The sequence below is a fragment of the Populus trichocarpa genome, chromosome 14, assembly GCF_000002775.5.
Source record: "Populus trichocarpa isolate Nisqually-1 chromosome 14, P.trichocarpa_v4.1, whole genome shotgun sequence".
Lineage (NCBI taxonomy): Eukaryota > Viridiplantae > Streptophyta > Magnoliopsida > Malpighiales > Salicaceae > Populus > Populus trichocarpa.
In genome coordinates, this window is record NC_037298.2 from 12,645,944 (window position 1) to 12,668,093 (window position 22,150).

The window sequence follows — 22,150 nt, forward strand, 5'->3', positions numbered from 1 at the left end:
CCTTAGGCGAAGGAAAGAACTAGTCTTGATGCCTCAAATCTGTGAGGGGCAGGAAGGATTCATAGTAGTAGAATCGGACAAGGAAGTGGGCCCCTTGGGGAGGGCTAGTTCATTGATAAGCAGGACCCCACACGAAATGCCGTGTGTTTACTTTGTCAAACTGTTAGAAAAACAAATCGGAATCTGAGATTCCTTGAACTTTCACAGAAATCTCCTCACTCATACTCTAACCCATGCACTCCTATATTAATAGAAAAAACTGCATCCCAGACTTCCATCTTCAAAGCAGCAATAGCATTAATTCACTCCCTCCTCTGCTTCTTCAAAACCATCACTTTTGGTGTCTCCTGAACTGTAAAGAGCTCCTCATTCCCTACATATCATCATCTTTCCAACAATCAAGACCATGAAGGTATGAATTTGTGATCAGAACACAAGAATATTTTTAGTTTGTTCGAAAAAATATAATGTAAATTACTTTCTTGTTATTGATTAATTATGCTAAATTATTGCAGCAAAAGATAGTGATCAAGGTGACGGTGAATGGACCGAAGTCCCGCTCCAAATCCTTGCAGATTGCAGTTGGGTTTTCAGGTAAACAAAACCTTCCATGCACACAAGTTTTAGAATTGCAATACCTAATAGAAACCATGCATTAGTGGGCAAATTCAGATGATCAATATGTTGACGGGCTTATGTTTTTCTGTGATTCTGTAGGTGTTGAATCTGCTGGTTTAGGAGGGCAAGATAAGAGCCAGATAGAGGTGGTAGGCGATGGAGTTGATGCAGTAGAACTTACAAATCGTCTGAGAAAGAAAGTAGGCTACGCAGAGATAGTAAGTGTAGCAGCTGTGGGAGAAAAGAAAGAAGAGAAGAAACCGGAGGCAGTAGTGCAGCCTGTTCTTTGGTCCATGTATGGTGGAGGCGTGCCTCAGACCTATATCCATCCGATTCACCCCCCCAACTATTATCAGGACCCTTCGTGCTCCATCATGTAATTAACAAACAGGTTAGCCAGATGCAGAGAGAGAGCTTGAAGCAGAGTCAGCTTATTTATTTTGTAGAACATGCTGGACCGCTGCTGTTCCATGTCTGAAAGGGGGGAGATAGTAAGAGAAATTGGGATTCCATATATACCAAGTAGCAATACAAGATCGGCTTCATGTCTTATACCATGTGTAAACAAAGCTTCTTTGGTTGTACCAACTTGTCATTTTACAAGAGTGATAGATTTTGATATTGGGTGAACAAAGAACATGGTGATTCAGTCGTTATTCAACAAAAGAATAATAATATAAAAAAACAAAATTGAGACACTATACTATGAAATTCAGTCACCATTAATTATCAACTTATGAATTTTAATCCAGCGCATCTTCTCCTTTTCTTTTTGTATCTAAGAAAGATAGTCAAAGAGCAATCACACCAGGCTATACACATCACAACGCATGTCACTGTGCCTTTCTAGCTGTCAACGCTCGAATTCTAATACTTTTATAACTTTTATAGTTGTAGTTTTATAAAAATTATTTTATAAAAGTATTTTTGATTGAGATTAGTTTGATATTTATATATGTTTGGTTAAAATTATAGTTGAAATTGAGGTTGAATAAAAAATATTTTAATGTGTTTGGTTAAAAATACTTTTCAAATTGAGGTTATAAAATAATTTTAAAAAATATATATTAATATTGGTTAATTACTGCTATTACATCATGAAATAAATAATACTTTATATAAAATATTTTTTATTGTTTTATTAAACTATCTACAATTCCATCACGTATGAAATACATACGACAAATACTACAGTTTCCTTGGTTTCTTAAGCGCGCAACAACATCAGGTAAAATATAATCAGGAACAAAATTGAGATTGCGATGAAATTCTGCAAATGCTACGTCATCAAGCGATCTCCGTCTAATTTATGTAGTGATACTTTATAATGTTAAGTAGTAGTTTTTCGAATAAAACACAATTAAAAATATAAAATAAAATAATTTTTTTTTATTTTACTAAGTCGGACCCAGTTCAATACATTTAGCTCTGGACCGGACCCGACCCGGTCCGGCCGGAACAGTGGAGAGTGAATTACTCTCCACGGGAAGAAGAGGAAAGCAGCATTGAGCTGCTTTCAATGACCCTGCGTTTTAAACGCAATTAATGGTGGGGTCCATGAATAGTAAATAAAGTTTTACTCGTTACCAAATAATGATTTTCCGTGGTTTGCTTCTAAAGAGGCTCTACATCATGTTGTTTACTATTTAAGAAATTTTATAACACATTAGATATAAAAAATAAAGTGAAAACGATTCCAGATTAAAAATTACCTTCAGTATATCAGTAATGAATAGGCTTGAAGCAGAGTCAGCTTATTTATTTTGTAGAACATGTTGGACCGTTGTTGTTCCATGTCAGAAAGGGGGGAGATAGTATGGGAAATTAGGATTCCATATATACCTAGTAGCAACATAAGATCGGCTTCATGTCTTACTCCATAAAAAAATTATAAGTACGGTTATTGGACCTTACAAACTCTTTAATATTTTTTTAAGTATGAATATTGCACTTATACAAACTACTTAAAAGATTTCTTCTTAAATATTTTATTATGGGCATTAAACCCATATATTATACAAGTTTACAAAATATTTCTCAAAGTAAACAAGGAAATTAATGGCAACAATTTCATAAAATATTATAGAAAGATAAACCCCACATGAATGAGGTTGTTTACAAGGCTAAGGGGAGTTGGGGGCTAAAGCTTGGATATCTAGGCAAGGCTCCTCAGCAAGATATTCCTCATGTTGAGCAATTACGGCCATAGCAGGGAACACATCTGTAAAATCAAGCATACGAACATGATGGAGGACAACACTGAAGTCCACCTGCATTCCTTTTGACTGATTAAAGAAGTACATGTTGGACATGGCAATGAAGATCTTGTCCCTAACTATTTCAGTCAGGGTTGCATACCCTTCAAAAAAATCCTTGAACTCCTCAAAAGAGTTCCTTAGAGCCTTTAGTCGTGCATGAGAGTTTTGGGCTTTTACCTTGACAATAAAGAGCTCAACCCTCAAACTATCTTGGGTGGCCTTCTCCTTAAGGATCCCCTGTTTTAAGGCAGCCACTTTATTATAAGCCATCTGGAGCTCTTTTTCAGTTGAGCCCAGTTGAATGACAATACCTTGCATGTTATCCTTTAGTGATGTATAGGCCACCTTGAGGTCCCTTAACTCAGCCTCTACAACAACCTTCTCCTTCCTTGGTCATTAAAGGATAGTCTGGTCTGCATTGTGTTTGGCAATAGTCTTCCTTACCTAGCTTCTCTCAAAGACAAACAGTGGTTAGAAACAATAGTGATGAACTAAAGTAAATAATGAGATTAGATAAAAAAAAAAAAAAAAGTTTCTTACATTAAAGGTCATTTATCTTGTCAAGGCTAGATAGTAGTTATAGCTCTCATCATACATCATCAAGATATTTGAAGGAATGATGATAACCCTCTCCAGGTGTTTCAATACCTCTAGGCCAGACCTCCCACCAATAACGGCCTTCATGGCTTACCTCTCCTCCCCAATCAAGAAAAGGTAAGTACAGGGGGCTCGAACAAGGACAAGGCTAGTAAAAGCATTCATAAACCTCTGTTCAACTTCCTCACGAGCACTTTGGATAAAGGTCCTAACAATTGAAGTCTCTATAACTGAGATCAGGGGTGGGGTAGTGGGATTGCCAAGATAAAAGAAGCATCTACAACCGAGGCTACATTGCAAGTCTCCATAAGGGTGGAGACCCTCTTTCTATTAAAATGTGCAGTGGCACCCATAATTACTTCAGGAGGGGTCAATTTTGCTTGACCCCTAGCTAGGAGAGAACAGTTTCTCCCAACTTTCATTTCTACGGGAGTGATGACTTCCACCATTATTTCCTTAGGAACAATGTCCTTATAAATAATGAGCTCATTTATATTGATAGGGTTGTGCTTCATCTCTTCTCTAGTCTCGACTCCACTCAAGTCAAGAGATGAAAGCCCCTTTCTTGATATAGACAAGCTCTCCTCTATAAACCTTGTTGAAGTTTTTCTTTCTCCTTTAGTTGTTAATCCTGCATAAAAAAAAGTCAGAAATAAACTTGAATGCATAAAAAATAAAAGGATAAAGAGGCTATATACTTTGCAATATGGTTTGGTAATGCCTTTTAGCCATTTTATTAATGTAATACTCGGTTAAGGCTGTTGCTAATATAGCACATGTTTTCTTCTTATCCAAGCTTAGACAAGGCCTCTTATTCACCTTAGAGGAATGCACTCTCAAATAATAGGAACAACTTTATATTTGATGCATCCTATCTCTAAGTTAACTGGCTCATTATACTTAATTATTAGCAATCTCTCACTCCATTTCTTGACATATACAACTTTTCCTTGCAAAGTCCCCATCATGGTTTATATAGGTTTGTTAGTGAAGGTAAAGAACCAATGAATATCATTACCACTATTAATGTCAGCAACCATATGATAACAAGTCCTAAAAATATTGATAGTAGGCTCAATTCCAACGAGCCTAGGGAACTTATCAAAAGTGGCCAAGATTATTCATCCATTAGGATGCAGTTGGTTTGGACCCAACCTATAATATCTAAAAACTTCTCTCACAAACCTTTAAAGAGGGAAGGAATACTCCATTGATAAATACCATTTTTTTATGTTTAAAATGTTGGAGGCATCATCCTCGGGGGTTTGAGGTAGCTTTTCTCTCCCCCGAGGTTCCCTGGAAGTAGTAGTGAATGGACTTCTCTAATGATGAGAACTACCCCTTACTAGAGGTGGACACTGGAATTCCACCTCCTCTAGTTTTATTGGCCAGTCTAATAGGCCCATGTCCTCTACTGCTTCCTCTTAATCTGGTTGAAACCTGAACTCATCGTTGGAGGAAGCAATGTCCTACTTTTAAGATTAGATCTGACTTTTTTAAGGTCCATTTTTTCTGGTAAGGAAGAAGAAGAATGAAATTTATGGGTGAGAAATACCTAAGATGACAGTTTCTTTTAAAAAAATAGCATAACTTGCTCAAAACAATCTTCAACAAATTATTTTTACAGAGAAATTGCAAATTGTGAAAGTAAAAGAAAAAATGGAAGCAAAAGTAGCTAAAGTTATAAAGAAAATAACTTTTTACCCTTACCGTTAGATGAATATCCTTTCATGTCACCCCAGATCTCCAGAAATCTACTTGATTGCTATATTAAATGTATGCCGCCATTTTATTTCCCAAAGGAGACCTCTTTTAATGAAGATAAGCCACCTGACAATCTCTTTCAATAATGACAAGCCACTGGCCACAAGAATCCCAACAATTTACTTGACACACTCAAATCTCATGGAAAATGTAAAAAGTCTCTCATTAGAACCAGTTTGTTTTCACATTTTAAAAGCGCTTTTGAAAACAAAATTAAGGATTTTTTTTTATTTTTTTCTTTGTTTTAAATTATATTTTTTAGGCTATTCAGATCATTTTGATGTGTTGATGTCAAAAATGAATTTTAAAAAATGAAAAAATATTATTTCGATGTATTTCCATACAAAAAGTACTTTGAAAAGCAAGCACTACCACAATATCAAACGAGCTCTAAAGATGATAACCTTTCAAATATTTACATATTGAATACACAAAGACTTAAGGGGCTATTAATGGATCAACATATTTTATATATGTTAGTTTTGCTTAAACCAATGTTTAAAAGGGCCAAAGACAGGGTAATAACCAAACATATTATGCCAAGCCAAAATGGCATGTGTATGGCTTTCTTCAAGACCCAATATCTTTAGGTTGAGCTACGTGTTGAGCCCATGGATCTGGCGAAATGTCAGACCCAATATCATTGGGCTCTATTATGCGCTGATCCCAAATATATATATAGGTCTGGCAAGCTACCAGACCTAACATCTTTGGGCTCAGCTACGCGCTAAGCTTAAGTACATATGGGTCTGGCAAGCTGCCAGACCCAACATCTTTGGCCAAATCTAACATTATTGGGCTAAGCATGTACATGTGGATCTAAGAAGCTATCAGACCCATCACCTTTGAGCTCACCTATACACTAAGTCCAAGTACATGTGGGTCTAGTGAGCTGTCAGACCCAACATCGTTAGGCTCAGCTATACGCTGAGTCCAAATACATGTTGGTCTAGCAAGATGTTAAACCCAACATCCTTAAGCTTAGCTACGCGTTGAGTCCAGGTACATATGGGTCTAGCGAACTGCCAGACTTAACATCATTGGGCTCAGCTATGCACTGAGTCTAAATACATATTGGTCTAACAAGAAACCAAACTCAACATCCTTCGGCTTAGCTACGCGTTGAGCTTATGTATATATAGATCTCACAAACTGTTAGGCTTTACACCATTAGGTTTGGGATCATTCCAAGTCTAAATGCATGTGGAACTGACAATCATTATAAGTCTTATATCGAGTCATGAGGCTCCATGTTAGGTCTTGAGGCTTTGCTCATTTATTCGTACAACTCTTAGCATAAAATGTTAAAAGTTAAGAATAATCATCTCCCTATATTCTTAAGAGCTTTCTTAAGGACCTACTATATTTCTATCAACATTAATATTGTGTAGGGGATATATGTCACTCATTAATGTTGTGTAAGGGATATTTATTCTTTATTAATGCTATCAGGAAGAAATGACACTCCAGCCCCTCCATTTATGCAACATGATAAGGTTTGTAGGTTATATATACATCATAAACCACCCAGGTAAAGAGTTCACTTTTCTCTATTCTTTAATATTCATATTTTTATTCTCAGAGTATTTGTCATACACAAACAAGAATAAATATTCTTGTTCTTAGAATTTAAAGTTCATTCTCTCATTTATTGCAATTTCTTATTAAAAGTCATTGATTTTATCATCGAATGGTCTCTAAATCCCACTAAAAAAAACTATTTTGCAAGTGTTAAATCTTTTATAGCCAACTATCAACTTCATGAACTCATAAAAAAAAAATTATTGACATGAATGAATGATTACTTTTTGTCTAATCACTTAAAAAACTTTATTCATAAACATATTAAATTTTACAACATTACCAGCATGGAAGATGAACCGAAAATAGTAAATTATCACAAAAACCAATATATAATAAGGCATGATTTTGATGTTCAAACTGATTCGTTTCTTCCTCATCATTTATCAACTAAAGTAACATTAATTATAAGCAGGATTCACGTGGTTTGCAAATAAAAATAAAATAAAAACCCAAGAACAACCAACTTGTTCTTACTCTGTAATCGCAAGCACAAGCCCTGTATAAAGATTAGACTATGCAGTCTCTTCTAATATATCCCCCGAAAACATAACCAACTTGTCTTAATTCTTCTACGTTTTCATTTGTTTTTTCATTTTGTGATTAGAATTAATAGTTCTTCTGAACTGACAGTTTTAGAGGGCCCCATGGGGAAGGCTGGTTCATTGATGAACAGGACCCCACACGAAATGCCGTGTGTTGACTTCGTCAAACTGGAAGAAACACAAATCGGAATCAGAGATTCCTTGAACTTTCACAGAAATCTCCTCACTCGTTCTCTAACCCATGCACTCCTATATTAATAGAAAAAACTGCATCCCAGACTTCCATCTTCAAAGCAGCAATAGCATTAATTCACCCCCTCCTCTGCTTCTTCAAAACCATCACTTTTGGTGTCTCCTGAACTGTAAAGAGCTCCTCATCCCCTACAATATATCATCATCTTTCCGACAATCAAGACCATGAAGGTATGAATTTGTGATCAGAACACAAGTATATTTTTAGCTTGTTCGAAAAAATATAATGTAAATTACTTTCTTGTTATTGATTAATTATGCTAAATTATTGCAGCAAAAGATAGTGATCAAGGTGACGGTGAATGGACCGAAGTCCCGCTCCAAATCCTTGCAGATTGCAGTTGGGTTTTCAGGTAAACAAAACCTTCCTTGCACACAAGTATTAGAATTGCAATACCTAATAGAAACCATGAATTTGTGGGCAAATTCAGATGATCAATATGTTGACGGGCTTGTGTTTTTCTGTGATTCTGTAGGTGTTGAATCTGCTGGTTTAGGAGGGCAAGATAAGAGCCAGATAGAGGTGGTAGGCCATGGAGTTGATGCAGTAGAACTTACAAATTGTCTGAGAAAGAAAGTAGGCTACGCAGAGATAGTAAGTGTAGCAGCTGTGGGAGAAAAGAAAGAAGAGAAGAAACCGGAGGCAGTAGTGCAGCCGGTTATTTGGTCCATGTATGGTGGAGGCGTGCCTCAGACCTATATCCATCCGATTCACACCCCCAACTATCATCAGGACCCTTCTTGCTCCATCATGTAATTAACAAACAGGATAGCCAGATGCAGAGAGAGAGAGCTTGAAGCAGAGTCAGTTTGTTTATTTGTAGAACATGCTGGACCGCTGCTGTTCCATGTCTGAAGAAAATTGTGATTCCATATATACCAAGTAGCAATACAAGATCGGCTTCATGTCTTATTCCATGTGTATCAACTTCTCATTTTACAGGAGTGCTAAATTTTGATATTGGGTGAACAAAGAACATGGTGATTCAGTCGTTATTCAACAAAAGAATAATAATAAAATAAAAATAAAAATTGAGACACTATACTATGAAATTCAGTCACCATTAATTATCAACTTACGAATTTTAATCCAATTGTCGAACCATTTATTGCTTTCTGGACTCCATGGCGCATCTTCTCCTTCTCTATTTGTATCTATGAAAGATAGTCAAAGAGCAATCACATCAGGCTATACATATCACAACGCATGTCACTGTGCCTTTCTAGCCGTCAACGCTCGAACTCTAAGAGCAATCACATCAGGCTGTTTAGTATTTAATAAATTTTATTACACATTAGATATAAAGAATAAAGTGAAAACGATTGCAGATTAAAAATTACCTTCCGCATATCAGTAATGAATAGGCTTTTCAAGGAAAATAAAAAATATAATAAAATAAAAATTAACAGGTTAGAATCAAGGTTTTAACTTGTTTTTGTCGGGTTAATCAAATTATCAAGTCATCCTCAATTTTAATTTTCTCTATTTTTATTAAAACCCGGCCCGATTCTAGCCTTGAATTCTGGATCAACCCGCCGGGTCGGGTCGAATTTCAAAACTATAATAAACAAGCTTTTCCAGGAAAATAAGAAACACAATTAAAAGAAAAACAAAAACTTGAATACCCTTTTATTCCATGTCAAATGTCAAGAGGTAAACTTGCATACTCTTTTAATCGTATTGTGAAAGATAAAGAGAATTCATGTAATGATTATTGTAAACAACTTGTAAGCTTTTAACCGTCTTCTTTTAACAACATGTATCCCTTCCGATTAGACACTATTGTCCATGCACATAGTTTAGTTTTGTAGTAGTTAATGTGTTAATTTCAAATATATAAAAAATACTAGTATTATCGATGTGTGTTTTTTTTATATTTTCATACCCTAATTTTGTTCCCCAAAAGTTTCTCAAAACTTTTCAAAAAAGTTTTATTTAAAAAAATCATAAATTAAGAATTTCAAAAATTATGTTTTGGGGCCACAAATAGGCGGGAACAATTTACAACTGGTTAGGATATCATGTGGACATGTAATTTAGGGGCATCGCTTAAGAAAATTAAGAAAAATGATTGGAATTGATCATAACTACACAATTGAAAGTTTGAGGACCAATATGAATAATTTGCAAAGTTTAGGAGTCTATTTTTCTCAATTAAGGGCCTAATTGGAAAGAAAATTAAAGATTTAGGGCAAAATTACAGAAAAAAAATCCTAGGGCTTAATTGAAAGAAGAGAACTTGGAAAGGCTTAATTTGTGCAGTCAGGTGTCTTATTGAAAAAAAAATAAGTTTGGGAGTTAATTTGATCAAAATTGGAAGAATTAATTGTCTAAGGATCAAAGTGTAAAAGACATTGAACATTGAGGGGTGAAATTGACTTGATTAGAGGGAAAAATTGAAAGAAATTTGAATTTTAAGGGTCGATTAAAGGTTAAATTGAAGAAGCCTAAGATCAAGGACTATTTTGTGAAAAACGCTGAAATCCAAGAGTCAGGAAAGAAATTGCAAAGATTCTCAAAATAGGGTCAATTTGGGGAATCAATTGTGAAACCTCAAATAGCAAAGACTGTAATTGAAAAAGGACCGAAGGATTAAATTGAAAAACCTAGATGACATGTCATTTGATCCTAATTAGAAACCCTAATTGAAAACACGTATGACATGTTATTCGATCCCAAATAAAAGGAATGGCTAGCATGGGCTGGATCTTTTCAGTGCCATATTTCCTCTTTACTTGAACCTTTATGAAGATTAAAAAAAAAAACATACACACACAAGCTGGTGCTCTGAGATTCCCTCTTCTATAACCAACAAAAATCCTACAAGGATCAGCACTAAGATTGTTGTCATATCATCCCAGTCTCCCTACCCCGATCAGTCCCCTTTTTGTAAACTTGGCTAAGTACTATTTCAATGGTATTATTGTGGATGATAGAGATCAATTTAGGGATGTTAAAGGTCTGGGATTAGATTAAGAAGAAAGGGTCTCCAACCCCTTACCCTTCTATAAATAAGGCAGTAACAAAAAGAAAATAAGGGTGGAGCTTGGCGTAAAAGAAATAAAAAGACATGTAGAGATTAAGAGATAAGAGAAAAATTAGGAGAGTGAACAACAAGAGAAAACTAGAGAGCAAAAGGAAAAGAAAGAAAAAAACCTAGAGAAGAAAGTAATGAGGAATGTCACAGAGAAAAAATAAAGAAAGAGAAAACACCGAGAAGAGAAACAAAGTAGGAGAGAGAGTTTTTTTAAGGAAATGAAGGAAAGGGAATCATAGTTGTGCTGGGATAAAAATCCTCTAGCTGACTTCACAACTACCCACCAATAATAAGGTTTTAGCTCTTAAACTGTATAATGGTCCCACTCTCCCTCTTTATGATCTCTTCATGGTTAGACCTTGTAACCCTATCATTACGACCATGGGGTTTAGAATCAGAAGCCCCCTAGGGGTTACTTTACTTGTGAAACCCCTAGATCCACTCATTAGTCTAATAGTATTAATTATCCTCTAACACACCTAATAACTCGAGAAATAATAGGAAATGGCTAGCCTTTCCATGCATGCCTAATAATACCACCACTAAATGAACTTTAACTCATCCCTAAAAATGACTATAATTAGAATTTGATGAGCTTGGCCATGGTCCTGTATCATTGTACGATGCTATATATGTCGTAAAAATCTTACAAAATGAGATTTGATAATTTGTAAAGTGAAAAAGGAAAGGAAGTTTTAGGCCTTATATTGGTTTTTCCTCTAATAATGAGATGTGATATGCTTTTTGGTCAATAACTCGTGAATAGACACATTATATCTCTTTATCTGATGGTTTGAATTTCAAAAGGACTAACCTCTTATCTTTTAATCTTCACATATCTATGTGATACCTTTTCAAATCCCTACATGCCAAGTCATAATCTTGATGAAAGTAAAAGATCATGACCACAAGCCTAAACTTGAGTTTATAAGCCTAACTTTGGGCTAAAAAACTCTTCATGTCTTTATACACAAACTACAAGCCAAGGTTTTCCACTCAATAGGTTCGAGAAACATGTTTTGCCTAACCTCTTAGAAAAGTTAAACATGAAGCCATTTTCTAGGAAGTTCATTTGGCTTAATTAGTATCATCCCTATAACCTCCTAACCTAACTCTCCAAGAGTTGGGCCCAGGGATTTTATGGAGTCATAAACTATCTTGCCTAAAAATCCTAACCTAGTACATAATGGTCATCTGGAACTAGATGCTTATAGACCTTATTAAGGATGGCCTTTTTACGATAAAAAAAAAAGTTTTGCCAAGGCTCAGCTCCCGAGTCATTTTCTTTTAAATGTCATAAAGTAACCTACCAAGATTTAGGTAATCATCTTGTATAACTACCCTTAAAGTAGGTCAAAGATCTTATTTCTATTTTACCCTCCACCTCATGGAAGAAAAATGGAAGAAACTAGTATGTAAATATAACAATCATCATTATTACAAATTAGTAGTCTTTCCTATTTTCTATTAAGATACCTTCAACCTATCTATTTGATTTTTAAAGTGATAAATTTAGTCACATAAATGCATTACAAATATTTTTCCTCATTAGCGATTGTTAATTTAAGAATAGGAAGGTCTTTGCTCCAGTAAGGGACTTGTTTTATAGGTAACCAAGGAAAGATAAATCTTGCCAACAATCATCCTCATCTCATCCAATGCTCTTACTCGCATTAGTAAAGGACCTATATTCCTTAAATATTAGTTTATGTTTCATTAGATTAGCCCAAATATCTTGCCCTTTCAAGTCAAAACCTAACAACATACTAGTATGAAACCCAACAATCCTTTTTAAGCCGAAAAGGGCTTCACCATAAAAGATAGTCTTTTTATTTAATAAACATTGACATTATTCAGCTCTTATAAACTAAAAACTCTAAAATGATATACAGAGTCCCTAATATTTCCCTCACTTAGCTAGGATATGTTAATTTCAAGTTAATGTTAAGTTCATATTAGAAAAGCATTTGAAAGAGGAAATATAATAAAATTAGTTATTCGTACTTTGGACATGTGTGTTTTTTTGGTAAATTTGTCAATTATTTTAACGATGTATCATTTGTTATTTAATATCTTCTGATAATGTTTTAATTAATGAAATTTTCATAAAAGTATTGTCATTATAGCTTATAAAAAAGTAGATAAAGTTTTTTTTTTTTTTGCACAAATATCATGGATGATAAATCTTAATGGAGCATGTGATTTGGTATCATGCATGCATATATGTTTTATTCTATATTTAATCAAATAAGAAGAATGAATTTCAAAACGGTAAGGGAAATTAGATGGTCATGAAACTCAATATGCAACAATTATAGGTGACAAACTAGTATATGGTGATGAGGTTTATGGATTATACATATAGATTGTTATGAAATAGCAAAGATGCCAAACTTGTCATCTTTAAAGTCTATTGTTAGTCAATGATTCGTTCAACATAAAAATATTAGGGTAAATTTGAAGCTTATATAAAAAAGAATATCGATATCATTTTAATATTAGTGTCTCTAATTCTATCTAAGTGCAATTATCCTTACAAGTTATATGATGCAATTATAATTGATTCTTTTTACGCTTTGGAACACAAATTTCAAAGGTTGTTACTCGTTATAACTTATTTGGATTGGTAATCAATGATATTTCATAAATACTTAATGTTGATGTTTATGATAACAATGAATTTTTTTAACATGTCCATGGCATATCTTATTTAAAATCTTACAAAACATATTTATCTATGTACTAAAGATAATTTCAACTTGTAATTTGTTTCTAGATCTTTTTATAATACATCTAAAATTCAAGGAAGAAAATATAATTATGATGTGTATGTCTTTACACTGCAAATATATTAATTTGATTATATAAGATCCATCTAATAGGGTCAGGAAATGTTGTTTTTCTTTGTTTATGATTTTCAGAGCTTTATTCCATAAAAATATCATGAATAATGAAAACAAAAACTAGAAAGATATAATATCAAAACTCTCTGGATGACTTAAAACTTGAAATATAAAAATCATGTATTCTTCACCATCACCTTGAGACAGGAAATTTTAGTGAAAAGAGAAGATAAACCATGATGACTAGATTATTGGATGATTTTCTCATAGCCTTCATTACTCCAACAATCGCTATAAAATACTTTTGTTTTCTAGTAATTGGTACCATAATGTTTAATACCATATCCAACAATCAAAATAGCATGAATGCCTTATTCTTGTCTAATATATTCATTTTCTCTTTAAACATAACCAATTTATACAACCTTGTTTTAAGAGTTCTTTAAATTTTTAGCAACATCATATCATAGCTTTTAAATTTTGAATGTTAACTAGAAATCACAGAAAAAAAAAAAAGAGTAGAGAATGAAGTTGAAGTGAGGTGGTTTGGACGAGCAACTAATACATTAATGGCTTCCCCGCATTTTGTTAGGAAAATGTTATATATTAAGTAAGTATTTGAAAAGTTGTGTGTGTTTGTGTGTAATAACAATAATTGGAATAAAATCAATTAATTTTACTTCAAACAAGCAAAGTTTTTCCGTAAATTGTCAATTCTTTTTCAATTTATCACATGTTATTTATCATCTTTTACTATTTTCTAATTAATAATATTTTCATAGAAAAATTATCATTATAGCCTATTGACAAGGATCAAACCAAGTACAAGTAAAAAAGAGAAGATAAAAGAAGAAAGAGAAAGAGAAAGAAGGAAAGCCTAACCAAGTCCAATAAGCTCAAATCAAATAGCTCTAGCATAGTCTATCCCAACTAAACAACTCCAATAAATTCCTACTTAATTGAACAACTCCAACACAACCTAATCAAACATCACAAACCTAACTAGAGAGTAGGGAGTCTAAGCAAAGAAAGGGGAACAATAAGGGAAAAGAAGAAGAAAAAGGGCCCAACCGATAAGGTGAAAAACAGACCCTACCCAAATAAAAAAAGGAAAAGGGCAACCAAACCAAGCCTAATAATGCCACAAATGCCATCGATGCTCTTAATTTTTCTCTTAAATGAAAAATCTTTTTTCTTCTTAACATACAATGATTGAATTAACATTGTCTTGCATTTTGTTCTTCTTCTTCCATACATTACATTTCTTTTCTATTTTACGAACTTAGATATAAGAGGGTTCACCAATCTTGTGTAGAGGACTTGTTTTGTAAAAAAGTGTGAATTAACAATCTAAGCTCAACTTAAAAAAAAAAAAAACTCTCATATTCATTAAAAAAATCACGGAAAAACCCAAATTCATTTAATAGTTTTTCCAATTGTTTCATGTATAAAATAGGATATGAAATGCACCTAGTCTCAGCCCCACACGCACCTAGCCTCAGCCCCAAACACGCTTAGCACCTGGCCTGCTAAGCGTGTGAGTGTTAGGCGCTAAACATAGCTCTTTACTGGATTTTTCTTTTTTTGCTTTTTTTTTTAGTTTTTTTTTACAGTCTAAGAAAACTTACTAAATTCACTTACTTTTTAGTTTTGACATGTTTTTTAAATATTATTATAAATTTTTATTTGAATTTTGATAAATTTTTTTAATTATCATGTATTTGATCTGAAAATAATAATATAATAATAAATTATTTATGAAAATTCGATTGCAATCAATTGTTTATTATAAAAATATTTAAATAAATTTTAGAACATGATTGTATACCATTTATTATTTTTTAAGCTTTCAATCACACAAAATATAGACATACTATTTTGATATTTTTTTAAAACTTGTTTTAAGAATCATATTTAAAAGAAAATAGAAACAATTCTTCTAGTTAAATATTGTGTTGGCTAAGATAAATAAGAGATACGTTGATAGAAAAAATTATTTTTATTAAATTAAAAAATATATATACTCTTAGGGTAAATAATAATATCAAATAATTTCTAGAAACCTGAAATTTGTTTTATTATATTTAAGAAAATTTAGGCTTCCACAGCTTAACAAAAACATTTAAACTAGTGAAAAACTAAACTAATAGTATATGAACATATTAATTCAAATCAGTATAATATATACAATTTAGAGTTTTAACTGCATCAAGAACCACTACCATCAACGAGCTTTCATCACTTTTATCACCAATATAACTACCAATAAGGTGTTATCATAACCTCTTTGCAATATTCACTTTATACCAATTCTAAGCGCATGCACAAACCACAAAAACAGGTACCTCCTAGGTCTCTTAAAGCTATCATCATAGACCCCATCAACCTAACACTCCAAATCTAAAACACCACTACTAATTAACCTTACCCATTAATCAACAACAACCACTCTAAGGCACCACCACTGTCTCAGTTCAAGGCCATCATCAATCTGTAAAAATAAAATAGACATTACCAAATAATGCCAACAATACCACTCGAGACCACTACCAAGGAACCTCCAATAACATTGGAGTTGGTGTTAAAAGAAAGAAAAAAAAAATTATATATGCATATATTATCTAAAAAAATAGGAGAGAAATGATTTATAATGAAGTCACATGGAAACTCTTATCTAATGTTCTTTAAATATTTACTAATTTCAATCATAATTAAAGTTTCAATTGTTTATATCATAGTAGCAATTATGAGATGCAAACTTTCCTTTTAACTAACATCGATTATCTAAAATGGTCTCATTGTTCATGTTTGTTCAACTACTTTTCTTCTAGCATATATATGATCTCCTTTTTTAAGTATAATTTTTTTTTAAGAATTGATACAAATCATGTTATGTCTGAATTTGACCTTAAAATATATGTTTACCAGTTTTGTGAGCTTAGAGGGAGATACTAGACACATGGAACTATATTGTGGTAAACTTTCAGGTCAAATGGAGTTCAGAAACATGTTATTTCAAAGGTTCGAAGTTACTTGATGAATCTTATCAAATTTATCAGACTAAACCTTCATGTATTGTTTAGGACATTTTTGAAGATATATATGGATGTTTGCTGCGATTCAAGTTAGGCTAGAAACTAGACATCTCGAGCTTACCAACCATATATGGTAGGCCCAATAATTCATCCAAACAAGAGAGAACAACATGTTTGAAGTCATGACTAAAATCTGCCAAAAATGTGGGAAGATTGGAGATTCAAACTACTTGGAGAAATTTTAACATGAAAACTTTGTTTTTATTATCCTATTTTATTTATTTAATGTTGAATAATTATTTTTAATTTGGGTTTTTTCTGGTCAATTAGATATTGTTTAGGAGTTTATTTTATTATTGTACTTGTGTTAGTTGATTACTACTTTAGGCTCATTAGTTTACAAACCAAAAGAGTTCCATTACGGTTAGTTAGAGGAAACTATATTATATTTTTTTGAGCTACAATTTTAGGAGAAAATGGAAGAATAAACATGAGTTTTTCTTTTGTTTGATTATGACAAAACAACCTTTCTTTACAGGGACAAATATCATACACCAATTTATCGAAGATTAACTGACTTTGTGACGTCATTTGCATATTTAGAGTTCTTAGATAAAATGTTATCTCTGGATCCATGTGTAACATCCCAAAATTTTCCACAATCACGCATGTTAAAATTCAGGTAAACATTTTTTTTAAAAAACGCAACATATGGAACTCATTCTTAATCCAAAGAAATAAAATGACATGTTAGAAATTTAATGCTACCTCAAATAAAATATATGTAACTAAATTCAACATGTTAATAAATTCCTTCATTTACAAAAGTGACTAAGTATGCGTTTGGAAACGCGGGCCAACCCGCGTTTCCAAAAAATTCAAAAAAATATTTTTGCTAAAAATTAATTTTTTGTATGTTTTGGATCGTTTTGATACGCTGATATCAAAAATAATTTTTAAAAAATAAAAAATATCATTTTGATGCATTTTGAAATAAAAAGCATTCGCAACCACACTCCCAAACAGGCCCTAAATTAAATCCATCATAATATCTAAATTCCTTTATTTCATTACTTTAACCATTCAAATAAAATACCCTAAGGCATAACAAAAGAATGGAATAAAATTTATAATTATATTCCTTTCAAAAATTGCATGTTATTGTTATCATGATCGCATGTATTAATCTTATAAAAAAAATAAGGTCTCAAATATATTAAGTCTTGTCAGGTGGTGCTGATCTTGAAAATTAATTTAATATTAAGGTAAATTAATTGCGTGACAAATAAAGTGACAATACAACAAATACAAATCTAACATAACTACTATTCCTATTTGTAATTAAATAATCAAAAAACTTAATTCACTTTCTTCATAAACAAGGAAAATTCTTACGACTCAACCTCAATTAGCAACCCTCAATCCGGGTTCCAACACTCGCTATCCAGACCAGGGCACATTTCTAAAAACCAACGAATCTATCCATCCAACCATCCAAGAAAAAGGCACCAGTCCCATCATAGAGGGTAAATTGGCCATCTTAAACCGGTCTCATCACACAGCGTAAATTGTTCAACTTAGCCCAGAACAAGACACCTATCCCATCACATAGGAAAAATTGGTCATCTCGCACAAGTCTCATCACAAAGGGCAAACTAGTCAACGCATAGACATAATAACTAACCAACTGGACAGTAAGAGAAATTTATCTAATATGTATTTAAAAAATTCTAAATAGAATTTAAATAGAGAGGTGTCGAGCACCTACTTGAAATTTAGGCATAGTATGCAGGATCCTGTCTCGGTGCTCCCTTAACAGCCTCTCCTATATCAACAACCCAACATCAATTTCTCATACAATAACTTATCTTTAAATCACAATTTATTCCATTAAATTAACCACCTCAATTAATTTCCTTAATTTAAAGAAATTACATTTTATTTATTTTAGTTTACCATCTCATGGTCGCAGGTCAATATTCAATCTAGCATGATTTCTACCTACAACAATCCACAATTAAAATCCACCAAGCAAAATCAATAATTTTCACCTTATTTGTTCGAAACATCAAAAGCATAAGGGTGGGAATTTTCTTTGAAAATTCCTTCAACTAACATATATAACACCATTTAAACTTCTCAACAACAATACTGCATTGATAAATCAATATCAATTTTATCAACTAATTATTCCTCCAAAAATTCCCATTTTGGCCGAATAGATTAATATAGGTGGGGGTATATTTTCTTTCATTTTTTTTCACAATTAACCCATTACAAAATCATCAATTAGTTACACTAACACATTACAACCAAGATTTCACAACAACAATTTCTTCCTTTATTTTTATTTTTTCACATTCCCGAAATCCTAAAGAAAAATAAAGGATAAAATTTCCCTTTTTAATCTACTTAATTAACTTATTACTCAATCTATTCACATGACCTTAAACATCATTAAACTACCCAATTTCAAATTCAAGCTTTAATTCTTAAAAACCTCAACTTACCTCACACTAAATAAAATCTTAATATGGCATAAAAGAAATCCTCATATAATTCATTAAATTGAGACTTGATCCATTGTTTATTCATCTTTCATAACAACATTCAATCATAATTTCAACAATCTAAACACCCTATCAAGGAAAAAAAATCACAATTTCATCCTTATTAAAAATCTCAAAACATCACAATACATTCAAACACAATAAATTGAATGATTATCCACTACTTTTCCACACATTCAAACACTAAACCATCATCAATTCATCCATCAACACTTTCACCATGACTAACTCAACATTTACAACATGCTAACAATTTCAAAAATGCATAACAAGTAAAAATTGCACAATCAATGGTTATAGAGGGGCTTACCACCTTGTAACCCAAAGAAAAATGGTGGATTTGAATGTTGGAGTAACAATACACAACAATGAAGTTGAAATAGTAGCGTAAATAGCAACTAGATAAGTTGCAACATTACACATAAAACTGAACATCAAGTTTATATGACAATAACTCCCCATCAGATAATAATCAATCCAAACTCAATGGTGAAATAGTAGCCTAAATAGCAACTAGATAAGTTGCAACAGTACATATAAAACTGACACATTTAGATGACAATAACTCCCGATCAGATAATAATCAATCCAAACCCAACGGTGTAACCATATACTATAATGTTTTGCAGCACATCCAAACATCAGAAAAATTAGACGGTTAGATCTTCATAGATCGAGAATCAATCGAACTGACCTGAAATTGGCAGCATTTTGTTCACGATGCGTTATGTTTGTTTGTTACTATGTTAGAATTTATGAGTAGATTAAAGAGTCAAGTAAAAAATAAGAAAAAGAATGTCCAAAAGTCATTTTTATCGAATTTGCCACAATACATAAATAAGGGAGAATTTGGACCAAACTAAATCATAAAATTCTCAAATTTTATATGCTGGTTTTAATAGTATTATTCGCACCCCATATAAAATATAAGGTCATTTGGAGATCATTTTCTATAGTAACTGAGGTTGGGATTAAAACAAGGTTTTAAGGTTCTAATGGCATTCCATATAAAACTTGAGGTTATTTGGAGCTCTTGTGCTATAGGAACTAAATTCAAGATTGGGACTTGTCGTAACGGGTCTAATTCGCATCAGTAATTCAAACTTGTTTTACTTCTGTTATTTTTTAATTCTGATAGTATGATAACATCATAATCAATATATTTAGATGTAATTTTTATATATATAAACTTTGCATCTATTTTCTTTCACGTCTTCAAAAACATTTGTTTTTTGTACAAATTTACTTGTTACTCATGAAATTATGATCGTAGTTTCGTCTTTGCTTACTTTCATATTTTTCTTCATTATTGAATCATAAACACATATTTGGATATTCCACTAAGGCTGCTATATTTGGAGTTGAAATCAGTTCCACAAAAGCCGAAAAAAGGTGAGACGAGAGGACAAAAGCATAACGAGCGTATTTGAGTGAAAAGCCTATCTTTGAATGAAACATAAGAGGAGTGTGAACACATGAGGGAGTGGGTGAGGAATATATATATTTCTTGTTAACTAACCAATCTTTAAATTTGAAGATGTCAGAGACAAGCAACAACATGACACAATATAAAGGAGACAATAAAATTGTAATTCAGTTACGCATTATGAATCAACGGATGGATCAGATGGCCAATGAATTTCGAGATAGGTTGGAGAGGTTGGAGAGGTAACGTGTTAATGATCATAGTGGGGTTCAAAATAAGCCTGAATGAAGAGAATTAATGTTAACAGAGTTGTTAGGTGAGTTAACACTGATGTTAATAAGTTTGTGGTTGATAATACGGACATGAGTGATGTTGATTTTGAAGATATATCTTTGGGACATTGGGAACACTTTGGATAGCATAGGAATCTTCGGTTTAGAGGGGAAAATATGGTGATAATTTTGGCTAGATGAGTAATTATAGGTATCAGAACTATAATGCTAAATTTGGTAGAGATTTTAATACAATTAACCTGAAAATACTAGTTTTTCAGGGGAAGAATGATCTAGAAGTTTATTTAGAATGAGAGAAGAAGGTGGAATAAATTTTTTAGTGTCATAATTATCTAAATCTCAAGAAAGTTAAGCTTACTATGATTGTTTTTACTGACTAGGTCATTGTGTGGTGGGATCAGTTAGTGACAAACCAAAAAACAAATTATGAGAGGCAAGTTGATATTTGGGATGAGATAAAATCTCTTATGAGTAGGAGATTTGTTCCTAGACATTATTATAGATAATTGTATCAAAGGTTGTAGAGTTTGAGTCAAGGTACAAATAGTGTTGATGAGTACCTTAAGGAGATGGAACTTATTGTGATTCGAGCTGATGTTAAGGAGGACATGGAGGATATTATGGCTAGATTCATGAATGGCCTTAATTGTGATATAGCTCATATTGTGGAGTTACATATTTATATGGAGTTGAAAGAGATAGTGCATATGGTCATGAAAGTGGAAAAATAGCTTAAACAAAATAGTACCATTTGGAAAAGCCAATTATCAGGCCCTTCGACACCTTGAAAACCTAATTAAAAGGTTAACACCGGGGTGGTTCATCACAACTGAATGAGGAGGGTAAGACCAAATGCCCTATAGAGAATAAAGACACCTCGACTGTTTTTAAAGGTAACAATGTTACCCCTACTTTTTGTAACCGTGACATTAAATGTCTTCATTGTTTAGGTTTTGATCATGTTGCTTCACAATGTCTAAACAAAAGAGACGTGGTTATGAAAGCTAATAATAAAGTTGAGACTGATGAGGAAGATGAAGAGGAGAATATGTCACCATTAGAGGATGTTGATGTTGTTTGTGTTGGGTATCCGGTTAAAGGAGAGACAGTTGCAGTGAGGAGAGCACTGAAAATGCATATCAAAGTGGATGATTCAGAAGGTCAGAGAAAGAACATATTCCACACAAGATGCCATGATCAGAATAAGGTATATAGCTTAATTATAGATGGTGGTAGTTATATTAATGTAGCTAATAGTGAATTGGTGGAAAAGTTGAACTTGTATACTACCAAACATCCCATACCTTATAAAGTACAGTGGTTGAATTAT

General features: G+C 32.7%; 1 protein-coding gene across 4 annotated transcripts; it reads left to right on the forward strand.

Moving 5' to 3' along the window:
- The first annotated feature begins 262 nt into the window (after positions 1–262).
- On the forward strand, positions 263–8,528 carry LOC7469347 (heavy metal-associated isoprenylated plant protein 16). 4 transcript variants are annotated; one of them, XM_052446731.1, is made up of 3 exons: positions 263–412; positions 516–638; positions 8,013–8,528. In XM_052446731.1, the coding sequence occupies exons 1-3, from the start codon at positions 407–409 to the stop codon at positions 8,370–8,372; spliced, it is 489 nt and encodes a 162-aa protein (XP_052302691.1). In that variant the 5' UTR covers positions 263–406; the 3' UTR covers positions 8,373–8,528. The 4 variants fall into 4 exon arrangements, with proteins under 4 accessions (XP_052302691.1, XP_024440624.1, XP_052302692.1 ...); XM_024584856.2 differs by lacking the exon at positions 8,013–8,528 and adding an exon at positions 718–1,255 and having other exon boundaries at positions 516–594; XM_052446732.1 differs by lacking the exon at positions 516–638 and adding an exon at positions 7,890–7,968 and having other exon boundaries at positions 265–412; positions 8,092–8,528.
- The last annotated feature ends 13,622 nt before the right edge of the window (positions 8,529–22,150 follow it).